A 27,163-nucleotide genomic window follows, 5' to 3' on the forward strand; every position below is an offset into this window, starting at 1 on the left:
ATTGTGATGTGATAGACCTCACCAAAAAGATGCAGCTTGGGCTTTCTATTTAGCAGGTGAAACCCTACTGCCTCTAAGTTAGTTGCAAGTGTTAATCTTCTGGTGGTCTTCATACTGGAATATAATTAATTTAGATTAAAAAAAAGTGGTTCTACCTTGCATGCTACCGTACTCTTAAGAGTTCCTAGCTGAGTTTCTAGATGGGCGTACTTTCAAGGATATTATGCTCCAGTTGACAGAGGCAAGAAAATACTGACTTTGAAAGGTGGATTGTTCTTCTGTTATCTTGAGAAATGCTGTTCCTTGGGTAAAAAGGAAAGCGAGAAGATCTATTATGCCGTATATCTATCCTCTATAATTTGTCTAAGTATTTCCTGGAAATGGTGGCGAGATATGCAGCATCTGAAATGGATGTTAAGAAATTTGGAAAATTCTGTTAAGAACTGAATTAAATACTGACTGTTATGAATGGTTTAATGAGAATATGCTAATTTTTTTGTTGAAATATTTTATGAAAGCATTCTACACACCGCAATAACTTCTCTTTCAGACTCACTCATGTTGTACGCAGCAGTCTTATAAACATACGCAAGGCTATTAAAGGACTTGTGGTAATGTCTGCTGAACTAGAGAATGTGTTCGATAGCATGCTGGTGGGAAAAGTTCCAGCCACGTGGGCAGCCAAATCCTACCCATCTCTGAAACCCCTTGGCAGTTATGTGGCAGATCTTCTTGTGAGGTTACATTTTTTCCAGGTACCATATATTTACTTAAACCTAATGTTCTGAGTGAGTGAGTGAGTGAAGGACGTCTACCTTGTCTACCTTCAGATGAAGTTGAGCTGCAATAATAGTTTCATATTGCTGGCTATCTGAAGAGAAAACACCATCATAAATATGGAGTCATTACAACAAGTTGTCAACATGCTGGAATATTTTATTATCTGTTGATTGCCAAACTTGATGCCTCAAATATGACTTCAACGTTGCGAGAATATAGTTCTGGGAGAAAAATCAAATGAATTCTTAACTGCATTTCTCTTTCTAGAATGCTGCCAGATCTGCTGAATTTCTCTCGCATTGTTTGTTTCAGGTTTTCAGCACGTACAGTGGTTTGATTTTATTCAGTAGGATATAGTTATGCTTCGTTCCTGCTTTGTTGTGCATAACAAATTCCTTGCATAAAACACTGAATACTAATTGTAATTTAAGAGCCATATTTGAGAATTACATTGAGGATTTGTGATAAGACAACCAAGAAATTATGAACTACTTTTTAATCCATTGTCAAGTTTACTTCATCCTGGACAAAGAAAAGACTTAAACTAGCCCTTTTCAATCTGAAATAGCATGAATTTCCACAATCACTGGGAACTTGTGTCAGGAATAGAAATGGAGGGAATCCTCCTCACAAAGACTCTTTATTTGATTTTCTTTAGAAAATTAATTCCAGGTCTTCATTGTAGTTTCTACATATCAGTTAAGATTTTGAATAGATGTGTTTGGACAGTAAATGGTAATAACATTAGGAAAACTGGGTTGGAACAACCATTGGAATGAAATACAAGAAGCTGAAATAACGTATTACAGAAACAGAGATAATGGGAACTACAGATGCTGGAGAATCCAAGATAACAAAATGTGAGGCTGGATGAACACAGCAGGCCAAGCAGCATCTCAGGAGCACAACAGCTGACGTTTCGGGCCTAGACCCCATCCCCCTCTCTGATGAAGGGTCTAGGCCCGAAACGTCAGCTTTTGCGCTCCTGAGATGCTGCTTGGCCTGCTGTGTTCATCCAGCCTCACATTTTGTTATCTTGGATTACAGAAACATCTTGGATAAATGACAGTAGCTGTTATATGACGGCAATTTTAGTTTTGCAGAGTGTACAATTCAGAATTTTTGTTTAAGTAGTAATGGGTTGGATTTTTGCTGTGAATTAAATCAACATTTGAAAGCAATGTGCTGAAGCAGTGACATTTAAAAAAGAAGGAAGAATGCTTCCAGTCTGCATACAAGAGCATGAGAGTAGTAAGAAGTTACTTGATGGAAGTTGTTACTTAATATCAATGTAATACCACCATTTGATTAATGTGTTTCATAAACAGGAATGGATTGATAAAGGACCACCCAATGTATTTTGGATATCTGGATTCTACTTTACTCAATCTTTTTTGACTGGCGTCTCACAGAATTATGCAAGAAAATATACCATACCCATTGATCACATCGGGTTTGAATTTGAGGTAAGTATTGTACTTGCTGTAGGTTTCTCCCTCCTTTTCCTGTTGTACTTTTCCCTCAACATGTTTCTCTAAAATGAAATCCTTGCTTATGTCACCTTCTATTATGAACTTAGGTAGTATATACTAATAGGATATTTGATTATTTACAGTTTTGATCATATGTTTACATTTAATCTTTGCATCCCTGTTCAAAACATGTTTTTAAAGTACTTAGCAAACATTTTTCTTTGCTTTCAAGTGTTTCTTTTCTGGTGTAAGTTTGTTATTCTTGGCATGTATCTAAAATGGCTTAGGTTTTACAGAATCATATTACCTCAGACTTGTTTCTCTTACATTTTTAGGTCAAGAAAGAAGAAAATGATATGTACCAAAAGCCAAAAGATGGAGCTTATGTTAAGGGTCTGTTTTTGGAAGGTGCCCGCTGGGATAGAGAAAACATGGTCATTGGGGAGTCATTGCCCAAAATTTTGTTCGACTCTATGCCCATTATCTGGCTTAAACCGGGAGTGAGTGCAACATTTCTGCATCAGAATATCTATTACTGTCCAGTCTACAAAACCAGTGCACGCAGAGGTACCTTATCCACAACTGGCCACTCAACAAATTATGTACTTTCAATAGAGCTTTCGTCGGATAAAGCAGAACAACATTGGATAAACCGTGGTGTGGCAGCTCTTTGTCAGTTGGATGACTAAAAACATCTTGTTAATCTTTGGAAATATCCAGATAAGGGAACTGATCATGTATATTCATCTTGGAAATTGGGAAGTAGAATTAAATAATTTTATGTCAGAAAACATCTTTTGTACACTGTTCATTAATATACAAAGTAATGATAAAGAAATCTTAAAATGATTTGTATGTGACAAAAATCGCGATTCATAGATGAGTGTGTAACCACCACTGCCACACCCATTCTTTGGCAGAGGAACTGTGCTGCTTCTGTCTGGGAAGTAATCAGGTAATTATCTGGTCAGCTTTGCGTTCCCAAATGTTCTAATCCTAAACCCAAACCTAACCCGAGATAGTTAAGGAATCAAAGGTCAGCAGCAACTGCAATAGTTATACTTGAAGCCTTCAGCTTCTAACATTGTTGTGATGGACTTCTGACTTCAACCTTACATGAAGGTGCATCACTGTCTCAAGGGCTACCAGGGGGACATGAATAAATTCTGGCATTGCTAATGGTGCTCAGCCCTAATAATGAATAAAGTTGAAGCACTGAGGGAAAGAAAAGTCAGACAAAGTACTACAATGATGGGATAACACTGTTTTTAGCGTATATATTACACAAAGTATGGAGCCTTAAGGAAAGTGACCCAAAAGCAATGTGCAAATCCTCAGCACTGTATGCACTTTCCCACCACACCAAACTATTCATACGACAGGAGTTAAACAGGCCCAGAAGAGCTCAGGCAAAACTGTGGTATAGCACAGGGGAGTTGTTATTTGGCTCATTTCTCAAAATGTTTCTTGTAGATACTGTTCAATCAATCCGTACAGAGACGTTATCAGACAACTGACTTCTGCCTCTAGCTCAGAGGGAAGGATACTACCACTATGCTAGTGGTAACTGAAATACTTTTCAATGTTCAATAAACTAAGTTAAAAATAATTTATTTCAGGATTGCCCTACATTCTAATAAGTGTACAAACATCCTGATTCAAACACTTTGCTAGAGGCTATTTTCTTTTCAAAACAGAAATTTTACTTCCAGGAATAAACTACAATGTAAACCATTTAAGTAATAAATCATATTCACGTGATCAAAGAAAACAGTATAAAAGTAGATGATCCCAGCCACCATTACATTTCCTCATGTGACTGTAGATAAACTGGTTTAGCAATTTTCCTCAGCCTTTCTTGCAATTTAAATTTACGTCCCTTTTTATCAGCAAGTCCCATAGGAGGCAAGTGTATCTGAAAATAATATGAAGAAAGGTAAAGGTATAACATGAATCTATAATCTCAATAAGTAGCATTGCGGTCAAATTCACATATACAGGTTGTACATTCCCTTATCTACACAATAATCTGACAGCCACGGCATGTATGGTTTGAAGGACACTCCTAATTTTCTTCTTTTAAATTGGTTCAGATGTGTTACGACACTTCATGTAAATCCACATTTGATGTGTGGGAGGCTTTTAAGGAGAGGTTGATTAGCGTGCAGGAGAGACATGTTCCTGTGAAAATGAGGAATAGAAAAGGCAAGATTAGGGAGCCATGGATGACAGATGAAATTGAGAGACTAGCCAAGAGAAACAAGGAAGCATACATGAGGTCTAGGCGACTGAAGACAGACGAAGCTTTGCAAGAATATCTGGAATGTAGAGCGAATCTGAAAAAAGGGATTAAGAGGGCTAAGAGAGGACATGAGATATTGATGGAAAACATGGTTAAAGAAAATCCCAAAGCCTTTTATTCATATATAAAGAGCAAGAGGGTAACTAGAGAAAGGATTGGCCCACTTAAGGACAAAGAAGCAAAGTTATGCGCTGAGTCAGAGAAAATAGGTGACATTCTTAACGAGTACTTTGCATCGGTATTCACCAAGGAGAGGGACATGACGGATGTTGAGGTTAGGGATAGATGTTTGCTTAGTCTAGGTCAAGTTGACATAAGGAAGGAGGAAGTGTGAGGTATTCGAAAAGACATTAAGGTGGACAAGTCCCCAGGTCCGGATGGGATCTATCCCAGGTAACCGAGGGAAGTGAGAGAGGAAATAGCCGGGGCCCTAACAGATATCTTTGCAGTGTCCTTAGACACGGGTGAGGTCCCGGAGGACTGGAGACTTGCTAATGTTGTCCCCTTGTTTAAAAAGGGCAGCAAGGATAATCCAGGTAATCATCGACCACTGAGCCTGACTTTAGTGGTAGGGAAGCTATTGGAGATGATACTGAGGGATAGGATCTATTCCCATTTGAAAGAAAATGGGCTTATCAGTGATAGGCAACATGGTTTTGTACAGGGAAGGTCATGTCTTACCAACTTAATAGAATTCCTTGAGGACGTGACAAAGTTGATTGATGAGGGAAAGGCTGTAGATGTCATATACATGGACTTCAGTAAGGTGTTTGATAAGGTTCCCCATGGCAGGCTGATGGAGAAAGTGAAGTCGCATGGGGTCCAGGGTGTGCTAGCTAGATGGATAAAAAACTGGCTGGGCAACAGGAGACAGAGGGTAGTAGTAGAAGGGAGTTTCTCAAATTGGAGACCTGTAACCAGTGGTGTTCCACAGGGATCTGTGCTGGGACCACTGTTGTTTGTGATATATGTAAATGATCTGGAGGAAGGTGTAGGTGGTCTGATCAGCAAGTTTGCTGATGACACTAAGATTGGTGGAGTAGCTGATAGTGAAGGGGACTGTCAGAAATTACAGCAGAATATAGATAGAGTGGAGAGTTGGGCAGATAAATGGCAGATGGAGTTCAATCCAGGCAAATGTGAGGAAGATCAAATTCAAGGGTGAACTATACAGTAAATGGAAAAGTCCTAGGGAAAATTGATGAATAGAGAGATCTGGTTGTTCGGGTCTATTGTTCCCTGAAGGTGACAACGCAGGTCAATAGGGTGGTCAAGAAGGCATATGGCATGCTTTCCTTCATTGGGCGGGGTATTGAGTACAAGAGTTGGCAGGTCATGTTGCAGTTGTATAGGACTTTGGTTCGGCCACATTTGGAGTACCGTGTACGGTCTGGTCACCACATTACCAAAGGATGTGGATGCTTTGGAGAGGGTGCAGAGGAGGTTCACCAGGATGTTGCCTGGTATGGAGGGTGCTAGCTATGAAGAGAGGTTGAATAGATTAGGACTATTTTCATTAGGAAGACAGAGATTGAGGGGGGACCTGATTGAGGCCTACAAAATCATGAGGGGTATAGACAGAGTGGATAGCAAAAAGCTTTTTCCCCCAGAGTGAGGGACTCAATTACTAGGGGTCATGAGTTCAAAGTGAGAGGAGGAAAGTTTAAGGGAGATATGCATGGATAGTTCTTTACACAGAGGGTGGTGGGCGCCTGGAACGCATTGCCAGTGGAGGTGGTAGACGCAGACACGTTAGTGTCTTTTAAGATATATTTGGACTGGTACATGGATGGGCAGGCAGCAAATGCACACAGACCGTTAGAAAATTGATGACAGGTTGGACAGTGGATCTTGATCGGCGCAGGCTTGGAGGGCCGAAGGGCCTGTTCCTGTGCTGTAGGTTTCTTTGTCTTTGTTTCTGGAGCAGGGGAGCCTTGAACCCCGACCTTCTGGCTCTCAAAAGCAAAATACCGTGGATGATGACAATTTGAAACAAACAGAAAATGCCAGAGAAACTCAACAAATATGACAGTATTCAAGGAGAGGCAAATATTCAACGCTTTGAATCCATTATAACTTTTTTTCCAGAATGGAAGAGAGTTGGAAAATGGGAATTGTTATACTTTAGGAGGAGGGACGGAGGCAGAGGAGGAGCAAAGAGAATAGATGGTATGGAGGCCTAGTGCAAAAGACAAAGAGGTTATTGATTAAAAACCAAAAGAACTGCAGATGCTGTAAATCAGGAACATAAACAAAGTTGCTGGAAAAACTCAGCAGGTCTGGCAGCATCTGTGAAGGAGAAAACAGTTAACATTTCTGCTCTGGTCACCCTTCCTCAGAAGTTATTGACTGGCGAAAAAGAAATATATATAGATGTGTGCAACTTAAGGGGTGCAATTAATCTTAGTTTATGAAAAGGTGACCTATTTTCATCTTTTCACATCTAGGTGGGCAATGGTTGCAATTCATTTTTAAAAATTTGTTAATCGGGTGTTTTGGTGGTGGACTTTCAAAACAAAAATCCGAGTTCTGTTTGTGTCCAGGTATCCTTATACAGGGAGCATATTGTGTCCACCAAGACTGGGAGAGAAGTGGGAACCATGCAGGCTGGAATGCATTAACTCTCCCTTCATTTTGATTTCGCCACTACATTCTCTGACTACTCCTCCATTTTGTTATTGTTGCACTGCCCCTGGTGGCCAGTTCTTGCAATTTATTTGTTTAATTCTTCAAACAAGTGAATAATGTTGGGTCCACAAAGGAAAAGATCTGAGCTCTGAAAAGTTAGCTGTACCTCAGTGATAACATGTTTACCTTCGGCTCACAAGATTGAGTGGTCTAAACCTGAGCATGTAATTATGGCTGCATGTTAGAAGACACAGAGGAGTACTGCGGGTCTGCTGTACTGTCATGAAGCTGAGACACATTTGACTGATGCTGTCTTAACCTGTACTTGAAAAAGTGTCCAGAAAGCTGAGGTTAAAGTCCCACATGCCCCAGATAACACTAACATATCTTAACAGACTGATTAAAAACATCTACATTAGTTTATTGGACATTATGTCAAGTCAATGAGGAGAATTGTGGATGTAAGTCTGCACTCCACAAGATCTTAAGATGTTCTGCCCCATCTCCACATCAGTGTAAATGGCATCATCAGATTGGGTGGAGCTGAAAGCAGTTTCAAAATTCACCCTTTTAAAACTACTAAAGGAATGAAAAAGCTGAGCTCTTACGGGATCTTGTGGTACATTGCTGGCATTCTTAACTGTCTATCAGAAGATAAGGGTTCAAGGCCCACCCTCTCTGGAGATGTATCACAACATCACCAAACAGATTCATATTTTTTTTAATTCCAAAATTTAAAAATAAGCTATACAATAAAACCACTGAAAATCTGATTTTTTGCTGTGTACTTCATCGTATGGAATTAGTATATATAACACAATTTACTTGTTCACAAATTTTAAGCTCATTTTAAAAAGTCAGCATTAATTAACAAGTGGTTTATTGCGAAAGAATAGTTACAAGTTACTAATAAGATGTAATCCTAGATTTGAACCAGGTTTACTAGTTATTAGGGTTGGATTCCTACATCCCTGACACTCTCAGAAGTGCTTCATTGACCCTGCCTTTCTTTAGCACGAACACTTCACCCTCACAGGGACATTAGCAAGCCAAGGCCAAAGTGATTATATTAACAGGGTGCATGCTAGGTTTCAGTCACAGTATGAGGGGACAACACTGGCCAGGAGTCCAAGGAGTGTATCGATTTTCTGTGGTTCAATGCCCCATCCTGAGGCCGGTCTTCAGAGGTACAACTTATCTTAGTTTTCATAGAAAGTCTCCAGTTTGAAATCCGACCTGGATGTGAGTTTGCTCGCTGAGCTGGAAGGTTCATTTTCAGACGTTTCGTCACCATTCTAGGTATCATCAGTGAGCCTCCGATGAAGCGCTGGTGTTATGTCCCGCTTTCTATTTATCTGTTTAGGTTTATAAATAGAAAGCAGGACATAACACCAGCGCTTCATCAGAGGCTCACTGATGATATTACCTAGAATGGTGACGAAACGTCTGAAAACTAACCTTCCAGCTCAGTGAGCAAACTCACATCCAGAACCTCAACCTGAGCTACAAATCTTCTCAAAACCCGCTGAAATCAGACCCTCCAGCCCAACAAGCCACCACTTACCCCCAGACCAATCCCTCTATAAACCCATCTAATCTACACATCCCTGAACACTACAGGAAATTTATCATAGCCAATCCACCTAGCATGCACATCTTTAGACTGTGGGAGGAAACCAGAGCACCCAGAGGAAACCCATGCACACACAGGGAGAATGTGCAAACTCCACACAGACAGTCACCTGAGGGTGGAATTGAACCCAGGTCCCCGGTGTTATGAGGCAGCAATGCTAACCACTAAGCGACTGTACCACTCTGTTCTAGACCTTGCAGCTTTTTCTATCCAACCCACATTTACTGACACATTCTGTACATAATTTCAAATGCGTACATGTGCTTAAGAAGTAATGGCACTTTGAATTTCCAAGAAACGTTATATAAAAGATGCAAGGTCAGATAATTGGGCCTGCAGTGTCATAGCCTATCTCTGATAAAAACACAGTTTTTTTTCTGGTAGCGTAAGACCACCAAATTTAACCAGTAACAGATTCTAATTTTTATTGTTCCCTTCAACCTCATTGTTTTATTTAAAAAGATGTTTAATTTCAAATAAGCACTTATTTCACCCACTCCAACCTCTCCCCCGCAGAACGGGCAGCCCTCCGCTCCAACCCCAACCTCACCATCAAACCCGCAGACAAGGGTGGCGCAGTGGTAGTATGGCGCATTGACCTCTACATCGCCGAGGCCAAACGCCAAATCTCCGACACCACTTCCTACCACCCCCTTGATCATGACCCCACACCCGAGCACCAAACCATCATCTCCAACACCATCCATGACATCATCACCTCAGGGGACCTCCCACCCACAGCCTCCAACCTTATTATTCCCCAACCCCGCACGGCCCGTTTCTATCTCCTTCCCAAAATCCACAAACCCGACTGCCCTGGTCGACCCATTGTCTCAGCCTGTTCCTGCTCCACTGAACTCATCTCCACCTATCTGCACTCCATTTTCTCCCCTTAGGTCCAGGAACTCCCCACCTACGTCCGTGACACCACCCACGCCCTCCACTTCCTCCAGGACTTCCAATTCCCTGGTCCCCAACACATCATTTTCAACATGGACGTCCAGTCCCTATACACCTGTATTCCGCATGCAGATGGCCTCAAGGCCCTCCGCTTCTTCCTGTCCCGCAGGCCCGACCAATCTCCCTTCACCGACACCCTCATCCGCCCAGCCGAACTCGTCCTCACCCTCAACAACTTCTCTTCCGATTCCTCCCACTTCCCACAGACAAAGGGGGTGGCCATGGGTACCCGCATGGGCCCAAGCTATGCCTGCCTCTTTGTAGGTTACGTGGAACAGTCCCTCTTCTGCACCTACACAGGCCTAAAACCCCACCTCTTCCTCCGTTACAATGATGACTGTATCGGCGCTGCCTCTTGCTCCCCAGAGGAGCTCGCACAGTTCATCCGCGTTACCAACACCTTCCACCCCAACCTCAAGTTCACCTGGGCCATCTCCAACGCATGCCTCACCTTCCTGGACACCTCAGTCTCCATCTCAGGTAACCAGCTAGAAATGATGTCCATTTCAAGCCCACTGACTCCCACAGCTACCTAGAATACACCTCCTCCCACCCACCCTCCTGCAAAAATTCCATCCCCTATTCCCAATTCCTCTGCCGCAGCTGCTCCCAGGATGAGGCAATCCAATCCTGCACATCCCAGATGTCCACATTCTTCAAGGACCGCAACATTCCCCCCCACAGTGGTTGAGAACGCACTTGACCGCGTCTCCCACATTTCCCTCAACACATCCCTCACATCCCAACCCCGCCACAACTGCCCCCAGAGAATCCCCCTCGTTCTCACATACCACCCCACCAACCTCCGGATACAACGTATCATCGTCCGGCACTTCCGCCATCTACAATCCGACCCCACCATCCAAGCCATTTTTCCATCCCCACCCTTGTCTGCCTTCCAGAGAGATCACTCTCTCTGCGACTCCCTTGTCCGTCCACACTCCCCTCCAACCCCACCACACCCGGCACCTTCCCCTGCAACCGCAGGAAGTGCTACACTTGCCTCCACACCTCCTCCTTCACCCCTATCCCAGGCCCCAAGATGACCTTCCATATCAAGCAGATGTTCACCTGCACATCTGCCGATGTGGTATATTGTATCCTTTGCACCCGGTGTGGCTTCCTCTACATTGGGGATAGCAAGCGGAGTCTTGGGGACCGCTTTGCAGAACACGGTCGCTCGGTTCGCAACAAACAACTGCACCTCCCAGTCGCGAACCATTTCAACTCCCCCTCCCATTCCTCAGACGATATGTCCATCATGGGTCTCCTGCAGTGTCACAATGATGCCACTTGAAGGTTGCAGGAACAGCAACTCATATTCCGCTTGGGAGCCCTGCAGCCCAATGGTATCAATGTGGACTTCACAAGCTTCAAAATCTCCCCTTCCCCCACTGCATCCCAAAACCAGCCCAGGTCTTCCCCTCCCCCCATGCATCACAAAACCAGCCCAGCTTGACCCCTCCCCCACTGCATCCCAAAACCAACCCAGCCTGTCTCTGCTTCCCTAACCTGTTCTTCCTCTCACCCATCCCTTCCTCCCACCTCAAGCCGTACCTCCATTTCCTACCTACTATCTCATCCCGCCTCCTTGACCCATCCATCTTCCCTGGACTGACCTATCCCCTCCTCTCCACCTATCTTCTTTTCTCTCCATCTTCGGTCTGCCTCCCCTTCTCTCCCTATTTATTCCAGAACTGTCTCCCCATCCCCCTCTCTGATGAAGGGTCTAGGCCCGAAACGTCAGCTTTTGTGCTCTCAAGATGCTGCTTGGCCTGCTGTGTTCATCCAGCTCCACACTTTGTTATCATGAAGAGCTAGCTGTTGATTCAGTGTCTGACTACAGTTCTTTTGCTAATTTTTGCAGCGAATGTAAACACTTAAAGCAACTGTGTTTCACACAACAGAATGTCTGTATAACCACAAACCCAACCATCCAAGTTTCTCAGCTGAAAATTTAATCTATTACAAGGGGAAGTAGAGGCATAGTGGAAACGTCACTGGAAGAGTGATCCAGAGACAGAGTCTAATGCATTAGGGAAATAGGATTGAATCCAACCATGGCGCGATTTAATAAATCTGGAATTAAAAGCTGGTTTAACAGTAACAATGAAATCATTGTCACTTTTTGGAGAAACCCATCTGATTCACTGATGTTCCTAATGGAGCAAAATCAATTGTCCTTAACCCGTCTGGCTCCAGATCCACAGTAATTTGGTTGCCTTTAGGCCTAGCCATTCAGTTCTCCCTGCGCCAAACTAAGCGTCAGAAACAACAGCAGCAAATTAAACCACATCAACCCCTAAAGTCCTTCCGATTGTGGTCTTGAACCAGAATTGGGAAAGCTGTAAAGCAACAGCCTGACATTGTCATAGTCACGGAATGACACTTTACAATCAATAATAAACATCTCCACTTTTGATTTGATGAAGAATGGAAAGTCATTGATAAATCAGTTGAACGTTGATGACTCTAGGACACTATTCTTAGGAGCGCCTGCAGAAATGTCCTGGAACTGAGACAATCTCTAGCATCAACCATTTTGCTTTCTGCTAAGTATGACACCAATCAGTGGAGAGATTCCCCCATAATTCCAATTGACTTGAGTTTTGCTATGGCTCCTTGATGCAACACACAGTCAAATATAGCCTAGATATCAAGGATAATTACTCTCACCTCTAAAGCTCAGCTCTTTTGATTTATTGATCAAAGAAATTTTAGAACATGTTTTCAACGTAAAGGTGGTAACTTACTGGTCTAGGATATGGAATTCTGTAATGTAGTCCTGCAAAATAAATTAAGATAATTGAACAACAAACATTATACCCTGTAAGTTACTTGTGTAAGAAATTACAAGTGTTGATAAATCCTTAAATGGATTCTTACCCATTTCTATCCTTGTTTGACATTCCTGGATGCAGATTTGAATTGCTTCTGCTTCTGTTAACTAGGAAAGAAGTTTATTAATATTGCAGGCAATAAAAATATTTAATATAAATAAATTGAAAGTTCTAAAAATTTAGATAATATTCAAGAGTGAAAAAAAGGTGTTTTGCGTCTGATGATAGATCAACCTGAAATGTTACTTGTTTCACTCTCCAGATTCTGCCAGACTTGATTTTATTTCAGAGTTCCAGCACCTGTAGCATTTTATTTTTGTGTAAACATTAAGCTACCACCATTTTCAATTAGAACTTTAAATGTGATGCATTCACTTCAGGCTTAAGGAAGCACTTGATTATCACAGGTACAGAACAATTAGTTGGATCTTTGTCTTTCAGATAGATCACTTTACTGTCTACCGATATGTGTATAAAAAATTTTATTCAGCGATCAACCAGTGTAAAGATTAATGAGCTTTATTACTCTGCAATGTGGCCTAGCTCTTGATCAGAAATTAACTGAATAGTCACATTCACCCTTATCAAATGGAAATAACCCTAACCAAAGATATCCCTAGGGATCGTGCTTGTATTCTGCCAGTTTTCTTGTCCTCCTTTCAACAGCCTTTGATTTTTCCCCCAGATCCTCCCTCTCACTACGGGTTCTCAAACGCTGCTTCTTTGGCTCTGCAAAAGCTGACGTTTCGGGCCTTGACCCTTCATCTGATGAAGGGTCTAGGCCCGAAACATCAGCTTTTGTGCTCCTAGGATTCTGCTTGGCCTGCTGTGTTCATCGAGCTCCACACTTTGCCACCCAGGTTGATAGCGCTGTTAAGAAGGCATATGGCGTGTTAGGTTTTATTGGCAGAGGGATTGAGTTCTAGAGCCGTGATGTCATGCTGCAACTGTACAAAACGCTAGTGTGGCCTGACTTGGAATACTGCGTACACATATGGTTGTCCCATTACAGGATGTAGAAGCATTGGAAAAGGTGCACAGGAGATTCACCAGGATGTTGTCTGGTCTGGAGCGAAGGTCTTATGAAGAAAGGCTGAGGGACTTGGGTCTGTTCTCGTTGGAGAAGGCGGCTAAGAGGGGAGTTAATAGAGACAGACAAGATGATCAGAGGATTAGATAGAGTGGACAGTGAGAGTCTTTTTCCTAGGATGATGACGTCTGCTTGTACGAGGGGGCATAGCTGCAAAGTGAGGGGTGGTAGATTTAAGACAGATGTCAGAGGCAGGTTCTTTACTCAGAGTGGTAAAGGCATGGAATGCCCTGCCTGCCAATGCAGTTAACTCAGCCACATTAGGGGCATTTAAACAGTCCTTGGATAAGCATATGAATGATGATGAAATAGTGCAGGGGGATGGGCTTAGATTAGTACATAGGTCAACGCAACATTGAGGGCTGAAGGGCCTGTTCTGTTCTGTATTGCTCTATGTTATCTCGAATTCTCCAGCATCTGCAGTTCACCTGATCTCTTTGGCTCTGCATCTCCTTTTGTAAAATTATCCTTCAGTGAAGTGCCTTGGGCAGTATTTCTATACTACAGGGGTTACATAAATGCCCATTATTGAAAGCCAAATTTAGAATTCATATCACAATACAGGTCATCATCCATACCATTTAAGGTCAGGAGCTTGGTAAAAGCTCAAACCAGGGAAGAAAAAAAAAATCATTTAAGCCTCTTGCTCTTATCTATTTATCCCCTGCTGACAGCATGCCTACATTATGAAGGCTGAGATGTGACCACATTAAAGTAGCTGTATTTTGTGCATGATAGAAATTTCTTGGTACTGAATGTATTCCCGTGAATATAATGCACAGTTTGTATTGTCAATTGTTTAGATAACTCTACTTCATCATTAAGCAACCAAATAGTATGGAAGATGGAGTTGAGAGAGCAGAAGGAGGATAGGAACCATTCTTCAGGCTTGGGGAGAAGGTAGTATAATACAGATTTTTGTAGAAGTCATTAAGCTTATAATTCATATCTACAGACAGCTCATCCTGAAGGGAGAAAGGAAGTAGGTAAGGAGTGCAAAGGTCAAAAATGGATAACAACGTTAAAATGGATCGAAATATGATGCATAATGAACAAAATTAGTTTGACAACTCTTACACATTTAAACTATTATCAGAATGATCCAATTTGAGAGTGCGCAAGATTTAGAGGCAAACAATGGCTTTAGTACTAGAATAACAGAGTAAAGACTGCTTTGAAATTGTGGAGCATAGGAAATTCATCCAGGCCAATAGGATATAATAATAGTTCTGATGACAAGGCACTAGTCTCGAAGTGTTAACTCTTGCTTTCTCCCACAGATGCTGCCAACCAGCTGAGCTTGGCCAGCAATTTGTTTTTGCTTCAGACCTCCAGCATCCACAGTTCTTTGTTTTATCATAGATGAAATAATGACAGAACATCTAAAAACCCTTGGAGAAACAGAATTACAAGTGATAACAAACTTGCGATCAAATATATAACAAATGGTACATGCCATGTGACTTGCGACATTGATTATTTGTTATTACCCAAGAAACCTAAGACAATGGAGCGCAGTTAATTTAGAAATTGGGATTTTAATTCAAATCAGCCCATTCAGAGATGTTATTATGCATCTCTGAAACAGGTGGAACTTGAACCTGGTCTTCTGGCTCAGATGAAGGTGCACTATTACCATGTTACAACATCGTTCCAGGTCACATAAGCTTAATGCGTCATTTCAAAGGGATCTTGAAAATCATAATAGAAAAATAATTGCACGTATGAGCAGAAACCATTAAAAAAACAATCTGGAATTAAACCTCGAATAGGAATACTCAACCTGAGGGTAATCTCCGTTAAGTATTCAGAGTTGGAGGGATGAGCTGGACAAGAGACAAAAGGGAGGTATGTGACTTTGGTGGAAGACCGAGGAGATTAAATGACAGAACAGTTGGATTTACAGGGTCAAAGGGAAAGGTGATGGGGTAAGAAAAGAAACAAATGAATAATTTGGTCAAAACCTTTATTTCTTATATATATATATATATATATATATATATAAATGCAGTAAACATGCCATAAATTAAAACATTGAGACTTGCATTTTTATTTTTTTTGAATAATGTTCTGGCCTCTGTGATAATGTAATCTCTTTCTTTCATAGTGTCCTCAGATAGTCCTGACAGTGACTGCCATGTTCTTGCTATTCTGAAAATTCTTCGATAAAGACCAAGCACATCATGTCTTGTTGCTAATGTCATCTGTTGAAATGAAGAGAATCTGTAAAACCACAATAATAATTTGAAAAATTACACTGAAAGTTAGTTGTAATTGGATGGAGAAAAAGTTATGTGGAATATAAACAGAGAAGTAATCAATTACATTGGATTTATGGTATAAAACTCACGTGTGAAACCTGACAGGGATCTGAGCGACTTGGGCTATGGCTGAGAGGGGCAGCAGAATCGGGAAACAAGTGCACAAGGCCCATCTCAATATGGAGATCATCTTGTTTCACCTTTTATATTTGTCATAAGAGGTATGGCAAGATTCTTACCAGGCAATGTCAAGATGGTCATTATTGATTGTGGCTATCATGCTTATCAAACTCACTCAACAAGCCAAATTTTGAGAAATCTTGACCAGGAAACCAAAGTTGGCACCTGGTGAATTCGTAGAATCATAGAATCCCTACAGTGTGGAGACAGGCTCTTTGGCCCAACTCATCCACACTGACCCTCACAGCATCCCACCCAGACCCATCCCCCTATAACCCATTTAATCTGCACATCCCTGAATATTATGGGCAATTTAGCATGGCCAATTCACCTCGCGTACACATCTTTGGACTGTGAGAGGAAACCAGAGCATCCTGAGGAAACCCAATGCAACACAGGGAGAATGTGTAAACTCCGCACAGACAGTCGCCCAAGGGTGGAATCCAACCCGGGTTCCTGGTGCTGTGAGGCAGCAAAATTAACCACTGAGCCACCGTACCAAAGTCACCACTTGCTTGGAACAACCTGTGTTGAAAGTTAGGCACCAACACCTCAGGTGCCAGCCAAACACACATTCATGGATGTTGGTACCTACATGCACCAACCTCGGAAAAACCTTTAAGGCACATCTCTAGTTCACTTACAGCCTGGTTCTACACTTCAATGCTGTACCGTGACCTGTACTGCCAACTATTGACTATCTTTGTTATCATGGACAGGATCAGGGTGCAACTCTGGGCTTTTCACATGCTATCGTAGAGGTCACACACTGACCCTACCTGGATGCTCATGACATCCCTATGTTGCATTGGGTTTTTGCATTTTACCAGTTCAACCAAAGGTACCAAGCTTGCGTTACTGCTGGCTTGCAACTTGGACTAAGCCAAGAAAATTAAGATTTAGCTCTTGTCTTTTCCCAGACAAAAAGTTACATTGCACTACTATCAAACAAGTATACAAAGCTAATATACTTCTCTGCATTTGTAGCAGACAGGGAGGTAAACAAAAAATACACACAGGCAAATGACTGTTGAATGCCATTGTACATAATAGACCTGAAAGACCAGAGAAACGTGTATCACTTAGAATGTGATTTTTCACTTTTCCGCCAAGGAGTTTGACTTACTAAGACACAGTATTTGCTTCCTCCCTTCACCCACTGTCCCTATTGTTTGCAGGCACACAGCTTTGATGTGTGCTGTTAACAATCATTTTCCATTTCTCCATGTTGACCCATAACTAACCCTTTATTGTCTAACTGCCAGAAATTCTTCCGATAAAGCATCAAGAACAAAGCATCCATTATCACCAGTTCCGTCCCTGTCAGACCTTTGTCCAGGCTAGATTTAGTACGTCCAATCTTCTTCTTCCTATCCTCCTAACAGCCTCAATATCCAACTCCAAATCCACTGATTATTTCCTATTCTTTACAAAATCCTGTTCACCTATCAATTCTACTATTGCCAACCAAAGCTGTTAATCAAGTAAAATTCTCACTTCTTCTTGCATTTTTCCAGCAGCTTTATGCCGTTCCCAACTCTAACTTTCTTTGCTAGATAATAAAATGTGAGGCTGGATGAACACAGCAGGCCCAGCAGCATCTCAGGAGCACAAAAGCTGACGTTTCGGGCCAAGACCCTTCATCAGAGAGGGGGATGGGGTGAGGGTTCTGGAATAAATAGGGAGAGAGGGGGAGGCGGACCGAAGATGGACAGAAAAGAAGATAGGTGGAGAGGAGAGTATAGGTGGGGAGGTAGGGAGGGGATAGGTCAGTCCAGGGAAGACGGACAGGTCAAGGAAGTGGGATGAGGTTAGTAAGTAGGAGATGGAAGTGCGGCTTGGGGTGGGAGGAAGGGATGGGTGAGAGGAAGAACAGGTTAGGGAGGCAGAGACAGGTTGGACTGGTTTTGGGATGCAGTGGGTGGAGGGGAAGAGCTGGGCTGGTTGTGTGGTGCAGTGGGGGGAGGGGACGAACTGGGCTGGTTTTGGGATGCGGTGGGGGAAGGGGAGATTTTGAAGCTGCTGAAGTCCACATTGATACCATTGGGCTGCAGGGTTCCCAAGCGGAATATGAGTTGCTGTTCCTGCAACCTTTGGGTGGCATCATTGTGGCACTGCAGGAGGCCCATGATGGACATGTCATCTAAAGAATGGGAGAGGGAGTGGAAATGGTTTGCGACTGGGAGGTGTAGTTGTTTATTGCGAACCGACTTTCTTTGCAACTTCTTTTCTCTCCACACCCAGTGGTTACCTCTTGCCTGGAGATTTTTTTCGTGTTAAAGATGCAATACAATTACAAATCATTTCTAGTTGCCACCACTGGTCATTTCTATTACTTTATAAAATTTGTCAAATTCACTGGCTCAAGAGGAACAATTAAGTCATTGTCAAAAGATCTTAATAATCTTACACATAAATAGCTTTGCATTATATAGTACTGTAACTAAACTTAATCTTACTATAAATTTGCTATTTGTTAAACAAAGACAAAGTTGGTTAGCTATTTATGCTTGGACAATTTAATTGAAGATGACTATCTCTTATGTCTGCAATATTTTAAAATAATTACTTGTGCAGCCATAAAAGCAAAAACATGATAGTAATCTTAAGAATATTAAAACAACCTTCCTGAATTTTGCTATTTATTTAAGTAAATAATCTTTGTAGAATTTTATCCATTCAACAGAAACTAAATTGTTAACCATAGAACATAGAACATTACAGCACAGTACAGGCCCTTCGGCCCTCAATGTTGTGCCGACCTGTCATACCGATCTCAAGCCCATCTAACCTACACTATTCCATGTACATCCATATGCTTGTCCAATGACGACTTAAATGTACCTAAAGTTGGCGAATCTACTACCGTTGCAGGCAAAGCGTTCCATTCCCTTACTACTCTCTGAGCAAAGAAACTACCTCTGACATCTGTCCTATATCTTTCACCCCTCAATTTAAAGCTATGCCCCCTCGTGCTCGCCATCACCATCCTAGGAAAAAGGCTCCCGTAAATACTGATACACTCCCTGGGAAAGGCTGTAAATACCGATGCACTCGCTGGGACGCCCTGTAAATACAGAAACATTCCCGGGAAAGGCTGTAAATACGGACACATTCTCTGGGAAAGGCTTAAATACCGATAAACTCACTGGGACGCCCTGTAAATACAGACACATTCCCCGGGAAAGGCTGTAAGTACAGACACATTCTCCAGGAAAGGCTTAAATACCGATACACTCCCTGGGAAAGGCTGAGAGGTGGCAGATGGAGTTCAACCTGGATAAATGTGAGGTGATGCATTTTGGAAGGTCGAATTTGAAAGCTGAGTACAGGATTAAGGATAGGATTCTTGGCAGCGTGGAGGAACAGAGGGATCTTGGTGTGCAGATACATAGATCCCTTAAAATGGCCACCCAAGTGGACAGGGTTGTTAAGAAAGCATATGGTGTTTTGGCTTTCATTAACAGGGGGATTGAGTTTAAGAGTCGTGAGATCTTGTTGCAGCTCTATAAAACTTTGGTTAGACCGCACTTGGAATACTGCGTCCAGTTCTGGGCGCCCTATTATAGGAAAGATGTGGATGCTTTGGAGAGGGTTCAGAGGAGGTTTACCAGGATGCTGCCTGGACTGGAGGGCTTATCTTATGAAGAGAGGTTGACTGAGCTCGGTCTCTTTTCATTGGAGAAAAGGAGGAGGAGAGGGGACCTAATTGAGGTATACAAGATAATGAGAGGCATAGATAGAGTCGATAGCCAGAGACTATTTCCCAGGGCAGAAATGGCTAGCACGAGGGGTCATAGTTTTAAGCTGGTTGGTGGAAAGTATAGAGGGGATGTCAGAGGCAGGTTCTTTACGCAGAGAGTTGTGAGAGCATGGAATGCGTTGCCAGCAGCAGTTGTGGAAGCAAGGTCATTGGGGTCATTTAAGAGACTGCTGGACATGTATATGGTCACAGAAATTTGAGGGTGCATACATGAGGATCAATGGTCGGCACAACATTGTGGGCTGAAGGGCCTGTTCTGTGCTGTACTGTTCTATGTTCTATCCAACCCTCTGATTATTTTATGTGTCTCAATTAAGTCACCTCTCAACCGTCTTCTCTCTAACGAAAACAGCCTCAAGTCCCTCAGCCTTTCCACTTAAGACCTTCCCTCCATACCAGGCAACATCCTAGTAAATCACAATGTATTTTATTTTAATTCCTGGTTAACATCTTTGCTGTTACAGTCTTATTCATTTAATTGGCTGCTTGCACACATTGAATGTTCAGTACTTTTCCTAATTGCATGTTCACCAGGAACAATGATGCACAATACTAATAAAACTGCAAACAACATCACTGCAGATCTTGCAATTTAACAAATCTAAATACCAAATTAAAATGCACTTAAATAAGAAACAGATACCTAAACAAATGCAGTGAGCACAAATGGAGTACAGAGATCTAAGCACAGATTTTAATATCCTTCCTGACATTCCTCATCATTTAACTATGACGTGTTCATTCTCTGTTCACCACTCTGCAAAGCACAACGGTTTCCATACACAATGTGTGCAATAGAAATCAACTTGTTAGAAGTGTAATTGAAAATATAGTCTTACAAATATAAATTGTCACAATGTGGACATCGGGTAGTGCATAGAGCTGAAGCTTAGGATGAGGGAGGAGCAGTTTGTAACAATATATTCATTCACACTAGAGATAAAACAAAGGTATAAAATGAGACTACTGTTGTGATCCCTGTAAATTTATTCCTGGCTAAGCCAGATCCCAGACTGAAATTTGGACTTTGTAGATTTTTTTATAAAAATTAACAAGGTGGTCTTTCACAGAAACACCAGCATGTCATGTTGCTAACCTGGGTTTTAACAATAAAACAAAAATTTATCACTTTTAAAAAAAGACAGAATAGAATAAACCAAGCTAGTTGCAAATAACAAGTCGAAAGGTTTTGAAAGACCCAGTAATAATCTACCCAGACATCATGACTTTTAAGTATTTAAACACAAGAGAGAATTTCTTTCTCTATCATAAGTTTGATTTAACTGTTTATTTAAAGTCCTAACGTTGAGAATTTGATAGCCTCTTTAATTATTAATACATCTGAGCTTAGATCTTCTCAGTTTCAAATAATGCTTTCAGAGTTTTAACCAAACTCTTCTGGTCTGAATCTTTGAAACCAATATTATTAAACTGAAGTAAACTATTTCCTAAGCATTGTGAGCTATCTCCCTCGTTCAGAGAAACTGTGCTCTCATATCTAACCCCAAGTAAAACTTCTATGAATTTAGAAATACTTTCCAAGCTAGGAGTTTCCCTCCTACACCCCTGCAGAAAAAGGAGTCAATGTGCAGTTTTTTAAATTGAAAGCGAGTTAATGTTCTTCAATGTTTATTCTATCTGCTCATAAAACTCTCCCAATGCAAATATATTCCTATTATTACTCAAACTCTCTTCTCTCATGGTCTAAAGAATATATTACATCTTCAGAAATATTGCCAAATTAATCATTATTCCCCCCATACACCCACCAGAAAAGCCATGCCACTCATATATATATATAATACACACCTTTTACCTCAGTTATCTAAAGTTAAATTGGCTGTAAAGCAGGGGTAAGAGTGAAACAGAGACTGAACTCAGCATGTAAATGGAAGAGGTAGCAAGATAGGCAGCTGAAGAGTAACTCTGTGATGGTGAACTTTCGTTTAAGAACTTTTCTCAACGGTTAGAACTGAGAGTGGAAGAAAACAATGAAGAGGGGCTTTCAGGAAGTTATTCCTCCATAAGAAGTCTAAATTTACTTTTGCTCAACAGGGTGACACCAGCTCACGCTAAGTGCCTGTGCATGAAGTCTTTTAATGTTGGAGGCTTTTGACTTGTGAAACTCCATGGCTATTACCATCAGCCATATGCATGTTGGAAGGATAATCAATAAACCTTTTTGTCTATTCATAGCTATCAACTCCTGAAGTGCATTTGAATCCTAAGCTTCTGACCCTAAAAAACTTCCTAATATGGTAAAAGAGAAGCAATATCTTTAGCACTCTATACTTAATGGGACAAAATCTCCACATAATGGCTTAATTTCAGTTATGTCAAATTATAACTTTGAGAATGTCTAGATAAAATGTTTCATACCCACAAACCACAAAATTGAAGGAGATAACAGTGGTGTTGAAGAGGTGAAAACTGGCAAGTGATTTAGTCACCTTGCTCGAAACATGAAACTTTAGAATTTTGCAAGGAAACATTCAGCTACAAATGTAGAGCCTTCAATTGAAACACTAACAGTTAAATGCTATTTTGAGTCACAAAAGTGCTATTTATTTATTGTTATGACAGGTTTGTTTTTTAAATGATGCAGCTAACACAGAAATGGAGAACATTATTAGGAGATAAGAATTGTTAAACTACTTGCTGTTGTAATTTGGCACACAGGTCTAGACAGGAATGGGTTCTAGAATCTACAAAGGAAGGTTAAGAATCAGAAAGGTGGTTTGGGGCAGAATCAGAACTGCAAATAAAACATGGTGGAAATACATGCATTGACATACACCACATGAGAATTTTGACAATTTTAAGTTGAATTTTGCAGTGCAGTGGTAGTGTCCCTATTGCTAGGTCAGAAGATCTGGATTCCAGTTCCCTAATTTCCAAAAGTGAAGACTCTGTGGATGAAGTGTGCAAATGGGATTGGTAAGCAGGCCATTTTTTGCTTTTCTGGAGCCTTTTTGTACTCAGAAAAGGGGAGCCGCTGAGTCAATGGGGTGGTTGTATATACCAGCAATATCACAAATAAAAGGACAGAAACTCTCAGCCAACATTGGAAAAAAAATCATCAATTTCCTGGAATTTCAATGCTTGTGTTTTAATTGGTGTCAAATAAGCGTTTATGGTCAATTAATCTAGGCATGTGTTTGTCTTGCGAACAATGGCTTGGCAGGAAGTGGGGTGTTTCTGTGAATATTTTAAAAAGGGGTGGAAGTCTGGAAGTCATCTGGAATTCCAGGAATTGTCAGTAAACACACGCTACTGGAGCAATTGGAAGCAGCCTAGTTTTAGGAGCAATTACACAGATAACTTGGATAAACTGCAGAATTGGGCTGAAACGTGGCAAATGGATTTTAATACGGATAAATGTGAGGTGATTCACTTTAGGAGGAATAATAAGGTGGCAGAATACCAGGTCAATGGAAAGATTCTTGGTAGTGTGGATGTGCAGAGGGATCTTGGTGTCCATGTACATAGATCCCTGAAAGTTGCCACCCAGGTTGATAGTGCTGTTAAGGCGGCTTACGGTGATTGAGTTCCGGAGCCATGATGTCATGCTGCAACTGTACAAAATGCTAGTGCGACCTCATTTGGAATACTGCGTGCAGTTCTGGTCACCCCATTACAGGAAGGATGTGGAAGCATCGGAAAAGGTGCAGAGGAGATTCACCAGGATGTTGTCTGGTCTAGAGCGAAGGCCCTATGAAGAAAGGCTGAGGGACTTGGGTCTGTTCTCGTTGGAGAGAAGGAGGCTAAGAGGGGATTTTATAGAGACATACAAGACGATCAGAGGATTAGATAGGGTGGACAGTGAGAGTCTTTTTCGAGGATGATGACTTCAGCTTGTACAAGAGGACTTGGCTACAAATTGAGGGGTGATAGATTTAAGACAGATGTCAGTGGCAGGTTCTTTACTCAGAGTGGTAAGGGTGTGGAATGCCCTGCCTGCCAATGTAGTTAACTCAGCCACATTAGGGGCATTTAAACAGTCCTTGGATAAGCATATGGATAATGATGGGATAGTGTAGGGGGATTAGATCAGTTCACAGGTCGGCACAACATCGAGGGCCGAAGGGCCTGTTCGGCGCTGTATTGTTCTGTGTTCTATAACTCACAACAAGAAGTTGAGGTGGTGGATTAAAGTTTATTTTTAGTCCATTGCACTTGTCAGAAGCTCAAGCAAAATGGGGTTTTGGCCTCCGGTGAACCACCAATTCCAATCAGATTTCCAGAGTCAGCTTGCTGGCTTGATGGCGTCTAATTTCCTCCTGATCGTGGGCTTCAGTTAAGTGCTGGGTGGAGGAAAGAGGACTAGCCTTGTACAGCAAGTGTCTACATTAGTGTTGCAAAACTGGAGATGAATGCTACTGGATTATTTCACCGAATGGTGACATTTAAATTCTGAGTAGTACACTAAGGACTGTGCCCTGAGTATGAAACATGACTATACTGGTCAGGAGAAGCATTTAAGAGTTACCAAAACATGGAAGGTTAAGCTGCATCATGCTAATTATTGGATTTCACACGTAACAAATAATATCCAGCTGCACAATAAAAACTATGATTTTGAAAAATCCATGCTGACTGTATATCAGCAGACACTGCCTGTGCATAAACCCAAAGTCACTGCAACTCTACCGTCCATATACTCAGTCAAATATCTACTAACCAGTATACTCACTGACTTACCTCTCTACCTACCACTAGACAAAATTTGCTTTTTTATCATAGGGTTCAAATCTCTCCTTTATATCATTGTAATTTCCTCCAGCCTGAAAGTTTGCATGCCTCAAAGTTCCTTTGCCCCACTGTTCTCAGCCATGACTTCAATGGTCCATGCTGCAGCTCTGGAATTTCCAAACTTCTCTCTGTCTCCCCTCCTTGAATATGGCCATAAGACCATAAGACACAGGAATGGAAGTAAGGCCATTTGGCCCGTCAAGTCCACTCCGCCATTAAAATCATGGCTGATGGGCATTTCAACTCCACTTCCCTGCACTCTCCCCATAGCCCTTGATTCGTTCTGAGATCAAGAATTTGTTGATTTCTGCCTTGAAGGCATCCAACTTCCCGGCCTCCACTGCACTCCGTGGCAATGAATTCCACATGCCCACCACTCTCTGGCTGAAGAAATGCCGTCTCAGTTCAGTTTTAAATTTACCCCCTCTAATTTTAAGGCTGTGCCCACAGGTCCTAGTTTCCCCGCCTAACAGAAACAACTTCCTAGCGTCCACCCCTTCTAGACCATACATTATCTTGTAAATTTCTATTAGATCTCCCCATAACCTTGTAAACTCTAATGAGTACAATCCCAGGATCCTTAGCCGTTCATCATACGTTAAACCTACCATTCCAGGGATCTAGCCCTTAGTATCTACCTCGATTATTTGACACTTGTCAGTATTTACCTGATTAAACTGCCGTGAAGCCAAGGTTATAGGCAGTACAGGATACAAATGCAAGTCACTGAATTAAGCTATTAGAGAGCAACGTTGAAGGTGCCAGCTCAAATTGTCAAGATTTTTGTCACTCTTGAAAGTCAAGTAATTATACTATCATTTATTTGTGCAGCAACACAAGCAAATAAAACCATTACATTAGCACTTTATCAAATCAGGGGATACTGGAAATCTGTTATATGAAGAATGGTGTGGTCCAGTTGTGTGTAAGTTCGGTACTGGCTATGATTTCACATGAACTTTATCATAGCCTTATAGGCTCTCGGTGAGAATGTTTATTGTGCGTTGAAGTTCCTGTAGGCTACATTCTTATAGCTTGCAATTTCTAACTTTAGATAAAGCAACAGTTCTTTTTAAGAAAAATGGAAACTTGACTGTTATCCACAAGGGCTAGTTTAATTCTTAAATTTTAGCTGTTTGGTACAAATTAAGAAAAAATTGAGTAAAGTTTGGAACTAAAAGTTTAAAAAAATGAGTAAATCAAGGCAAAACAAAGATGTATGACTAAACATTTTGCCTTGCAATCGTCCGAAGAGGGGCTAGATGCTGAATTTCAAATGGAAGAACAATTTATATTACAGGTGACTTCTTATTACACATCAATGAAAAACGCAAGAAAGCAGGGCTGGTATTAACCATCTAATAGAAATATCGATAGCCCAAAGATGTGCAGGTTAGGCAGATTAGCCAAGCTAAATTGCCTATAGTGTTCAGGGATGCACTGATTAGGTCCGTCAGCCATGGAAAATACAGGGATTGGGTATGGGTCTGGGTGGAATGCTCTTCGGAGGATCAGTATGGACTCTCTGGGCCGAATAGCCTGTTTCCACACTGCAGGGATTATATTTGAGAAGTTTCATTCAGCAATCGGGGAGTATCTCCCCACGGCCTCAGTTTAAAAGCCGACAGCTGTGTTTATAAATTCATGACTGATGCAGAAAGGAAAAAAAAAGGCAAAACGCTCGAGTGAACGGCTCGTTTCTTCTCTTCCCCAGCCCTTACCAAACACCCACACAAACTACCCAGCCACAAGGCGAGGGAGAAGGGGACGGCCTCACCTTCTCAAGATGAAGCATCCGGCCGCAGTTCACTCTCCAAATATTCAACCGCCCGTCACACCGACCATTCGTCCATCACGACAGCGCGTTGTCTTTCTGATTTGTGAATTTTTAAATAAGAGAAGATAAAATAAAGACGTGAAGTAGTTAAACTGCTGTCAGGTGACCTCACGTTGGATGGAGCCAGGGCCACCCGCCCTAAATTAAAATAAAACTACTATTTTCTGTTTTGCGTTCGGTCGTTACCGGAGAACAGGGATGGATAAAGAAGCGGAATATACCGAACTTTAGAGAGAGCGCACAGGCGGCGGTGTCAACACCGATTCACGGGAGAGGGGTACCGAGGAGACACCGCCAATCTGACATCCCAACGGAAAACCGCGCGCGCCCCAGCACTGCGCATGCGTACCACTCACCAGGCCACGAGCGGCAAGCACGCGCGTCTTCTTCCCTTTGCCCTCCTCCCCGCTCAACCCAATCCCAAAGCCAGGGCGCGATGCCGCGTCTGACCGCGAACGCGCGCAACTCCGTCCGATTCACGCAAACACGCCATGCGCGCCCGCCAATCCAGGTTCACGCCCGCCCGCGGAGTTGCGCACGCGCATTTCCCTCATCGCCGCCGGGCAGCTGATGGAAATGCGCATGCGCACTTCCACCGGAACGTAGGCTCATATCCACACAGAGCTCCGATCCGTTCCAAAGCCTTCTGCGCACGCGCATCACCT

The 27,163-nt window shown here is 42.0% G+C and overlaps 2 protein-coding genes across 4 annotated transcripts in view; one reads left to right on the plus strand and one right to left on the minus strand.

Moving 5' to 3' along the window:
- dnah3 (dynein axonemal heavy chain 3) overlaps nucleotides 1-3,007 on the plus strand; it is a 185,525-nt gene extending 182,518 nt beyond the window's left edge. The window contains exons 58-60 of the mRNA XM_059654174.1: nucleotides 551-755; nucleotides 2,109-2,246; nucleotides 2,588-3,007. Coding sequence (XP_059510157.1) covers nucleotides 551-755; nucleotides 2,109-2,246; nucleotides 2,588-2,941 — 697 coding nt within the window. The 3' untranslated portion in view covers nucleotides 2,942-3,007. The remainder of the gene's footprint in view (nucleotides 1-550; nucleotides 756-2,108; nucleotides 2,247-2,587) is intronic.
- Nucleotides 1,801-26,958, minus strand: lyrm1 (LYR motif containing 1). 3 transcript variants are annotated; one of them, XM_048551880.2, is made up of 6 exons: nucleotides 26,855-26,958; nucleotides 26,439-26,534; nucleotides 15,751-15,909; nucleotides 12,662-12,722; nucleotides 12,529-12,560; nucleotides 1,801-4,167 (listed from the first exon to the last, which is right to left on the minus strand). In XM_048551880.2, exons 2-6 carry the CDS (start codon nucleotides 26,454-26,456, stop codon nucleotides 4,054-4,056), a joined length of 384 nt encoding a protein of 127 aa, XP_048407837.1. In that variant the 5' UTR covers nucleotides 26,457-26,534; nucleotides 26,855-26,958; the 3' UTR covers nucleotides 1,801-4,053. The 3 variants fall into 3 exon arrangements, with proteins under 3 accessions (XP_048407837.1, XP_048407836.1, XP_048407838.1); XM_048551879.2 differs by lacking the exon at nucleotides 26,855-26,958 and adding an exon at nucleotides 26,720-26,837; XM_048551881.2 differs by lacking the exon at nucleotides 26,855-26,958 and having other exon boundaries at nucleotides 15,751-15,928; nucleotides 26,439-26,837.
- Between the last annotated feature and the right edge of the window lie 205 nt (nucleotides 26,959-27,163).

The sequence above is a fragment of the Stegostoma tigrinum genome, chromosome 23 (genome assembly GCF_030684315.1).
Source record: "Stegostoma tigrinum isolate sSteTig4 chromosome 23, sSteTig4.hap1, whole genome shotgun sequence".
NCBI classification, from domain to species: domain Eukaryota; kingdom Metazoa; phylum Chordata; class Chondrichthyes; order Orectolobiformes; family Stegostomatidae; genus Stegostoma; species Stegostoma tigrinum.

What these genes read in the sequence shown, in the direction of transcription:
- lyrm1 (XM_048551880.2), bottom strand. An exon ending in TATTCAAAAAAAATAAAAAT is followed by an intron (nt 12,723 to 15,750) that starts GCAAGTCTCAAT and finishes CTTCTTTCCTAG; the next exon opens with TTAACAGAAGCAGAAGCAAT. An exon ending in GAATTCCATATCCTAGACCA is followed by an intron (nt 4,168 to 12,528) that starts GTAAGTTACCAC and finishes TATTATTTTCAG; the next exon opens with ATACACTTGCCTCCTATGGG.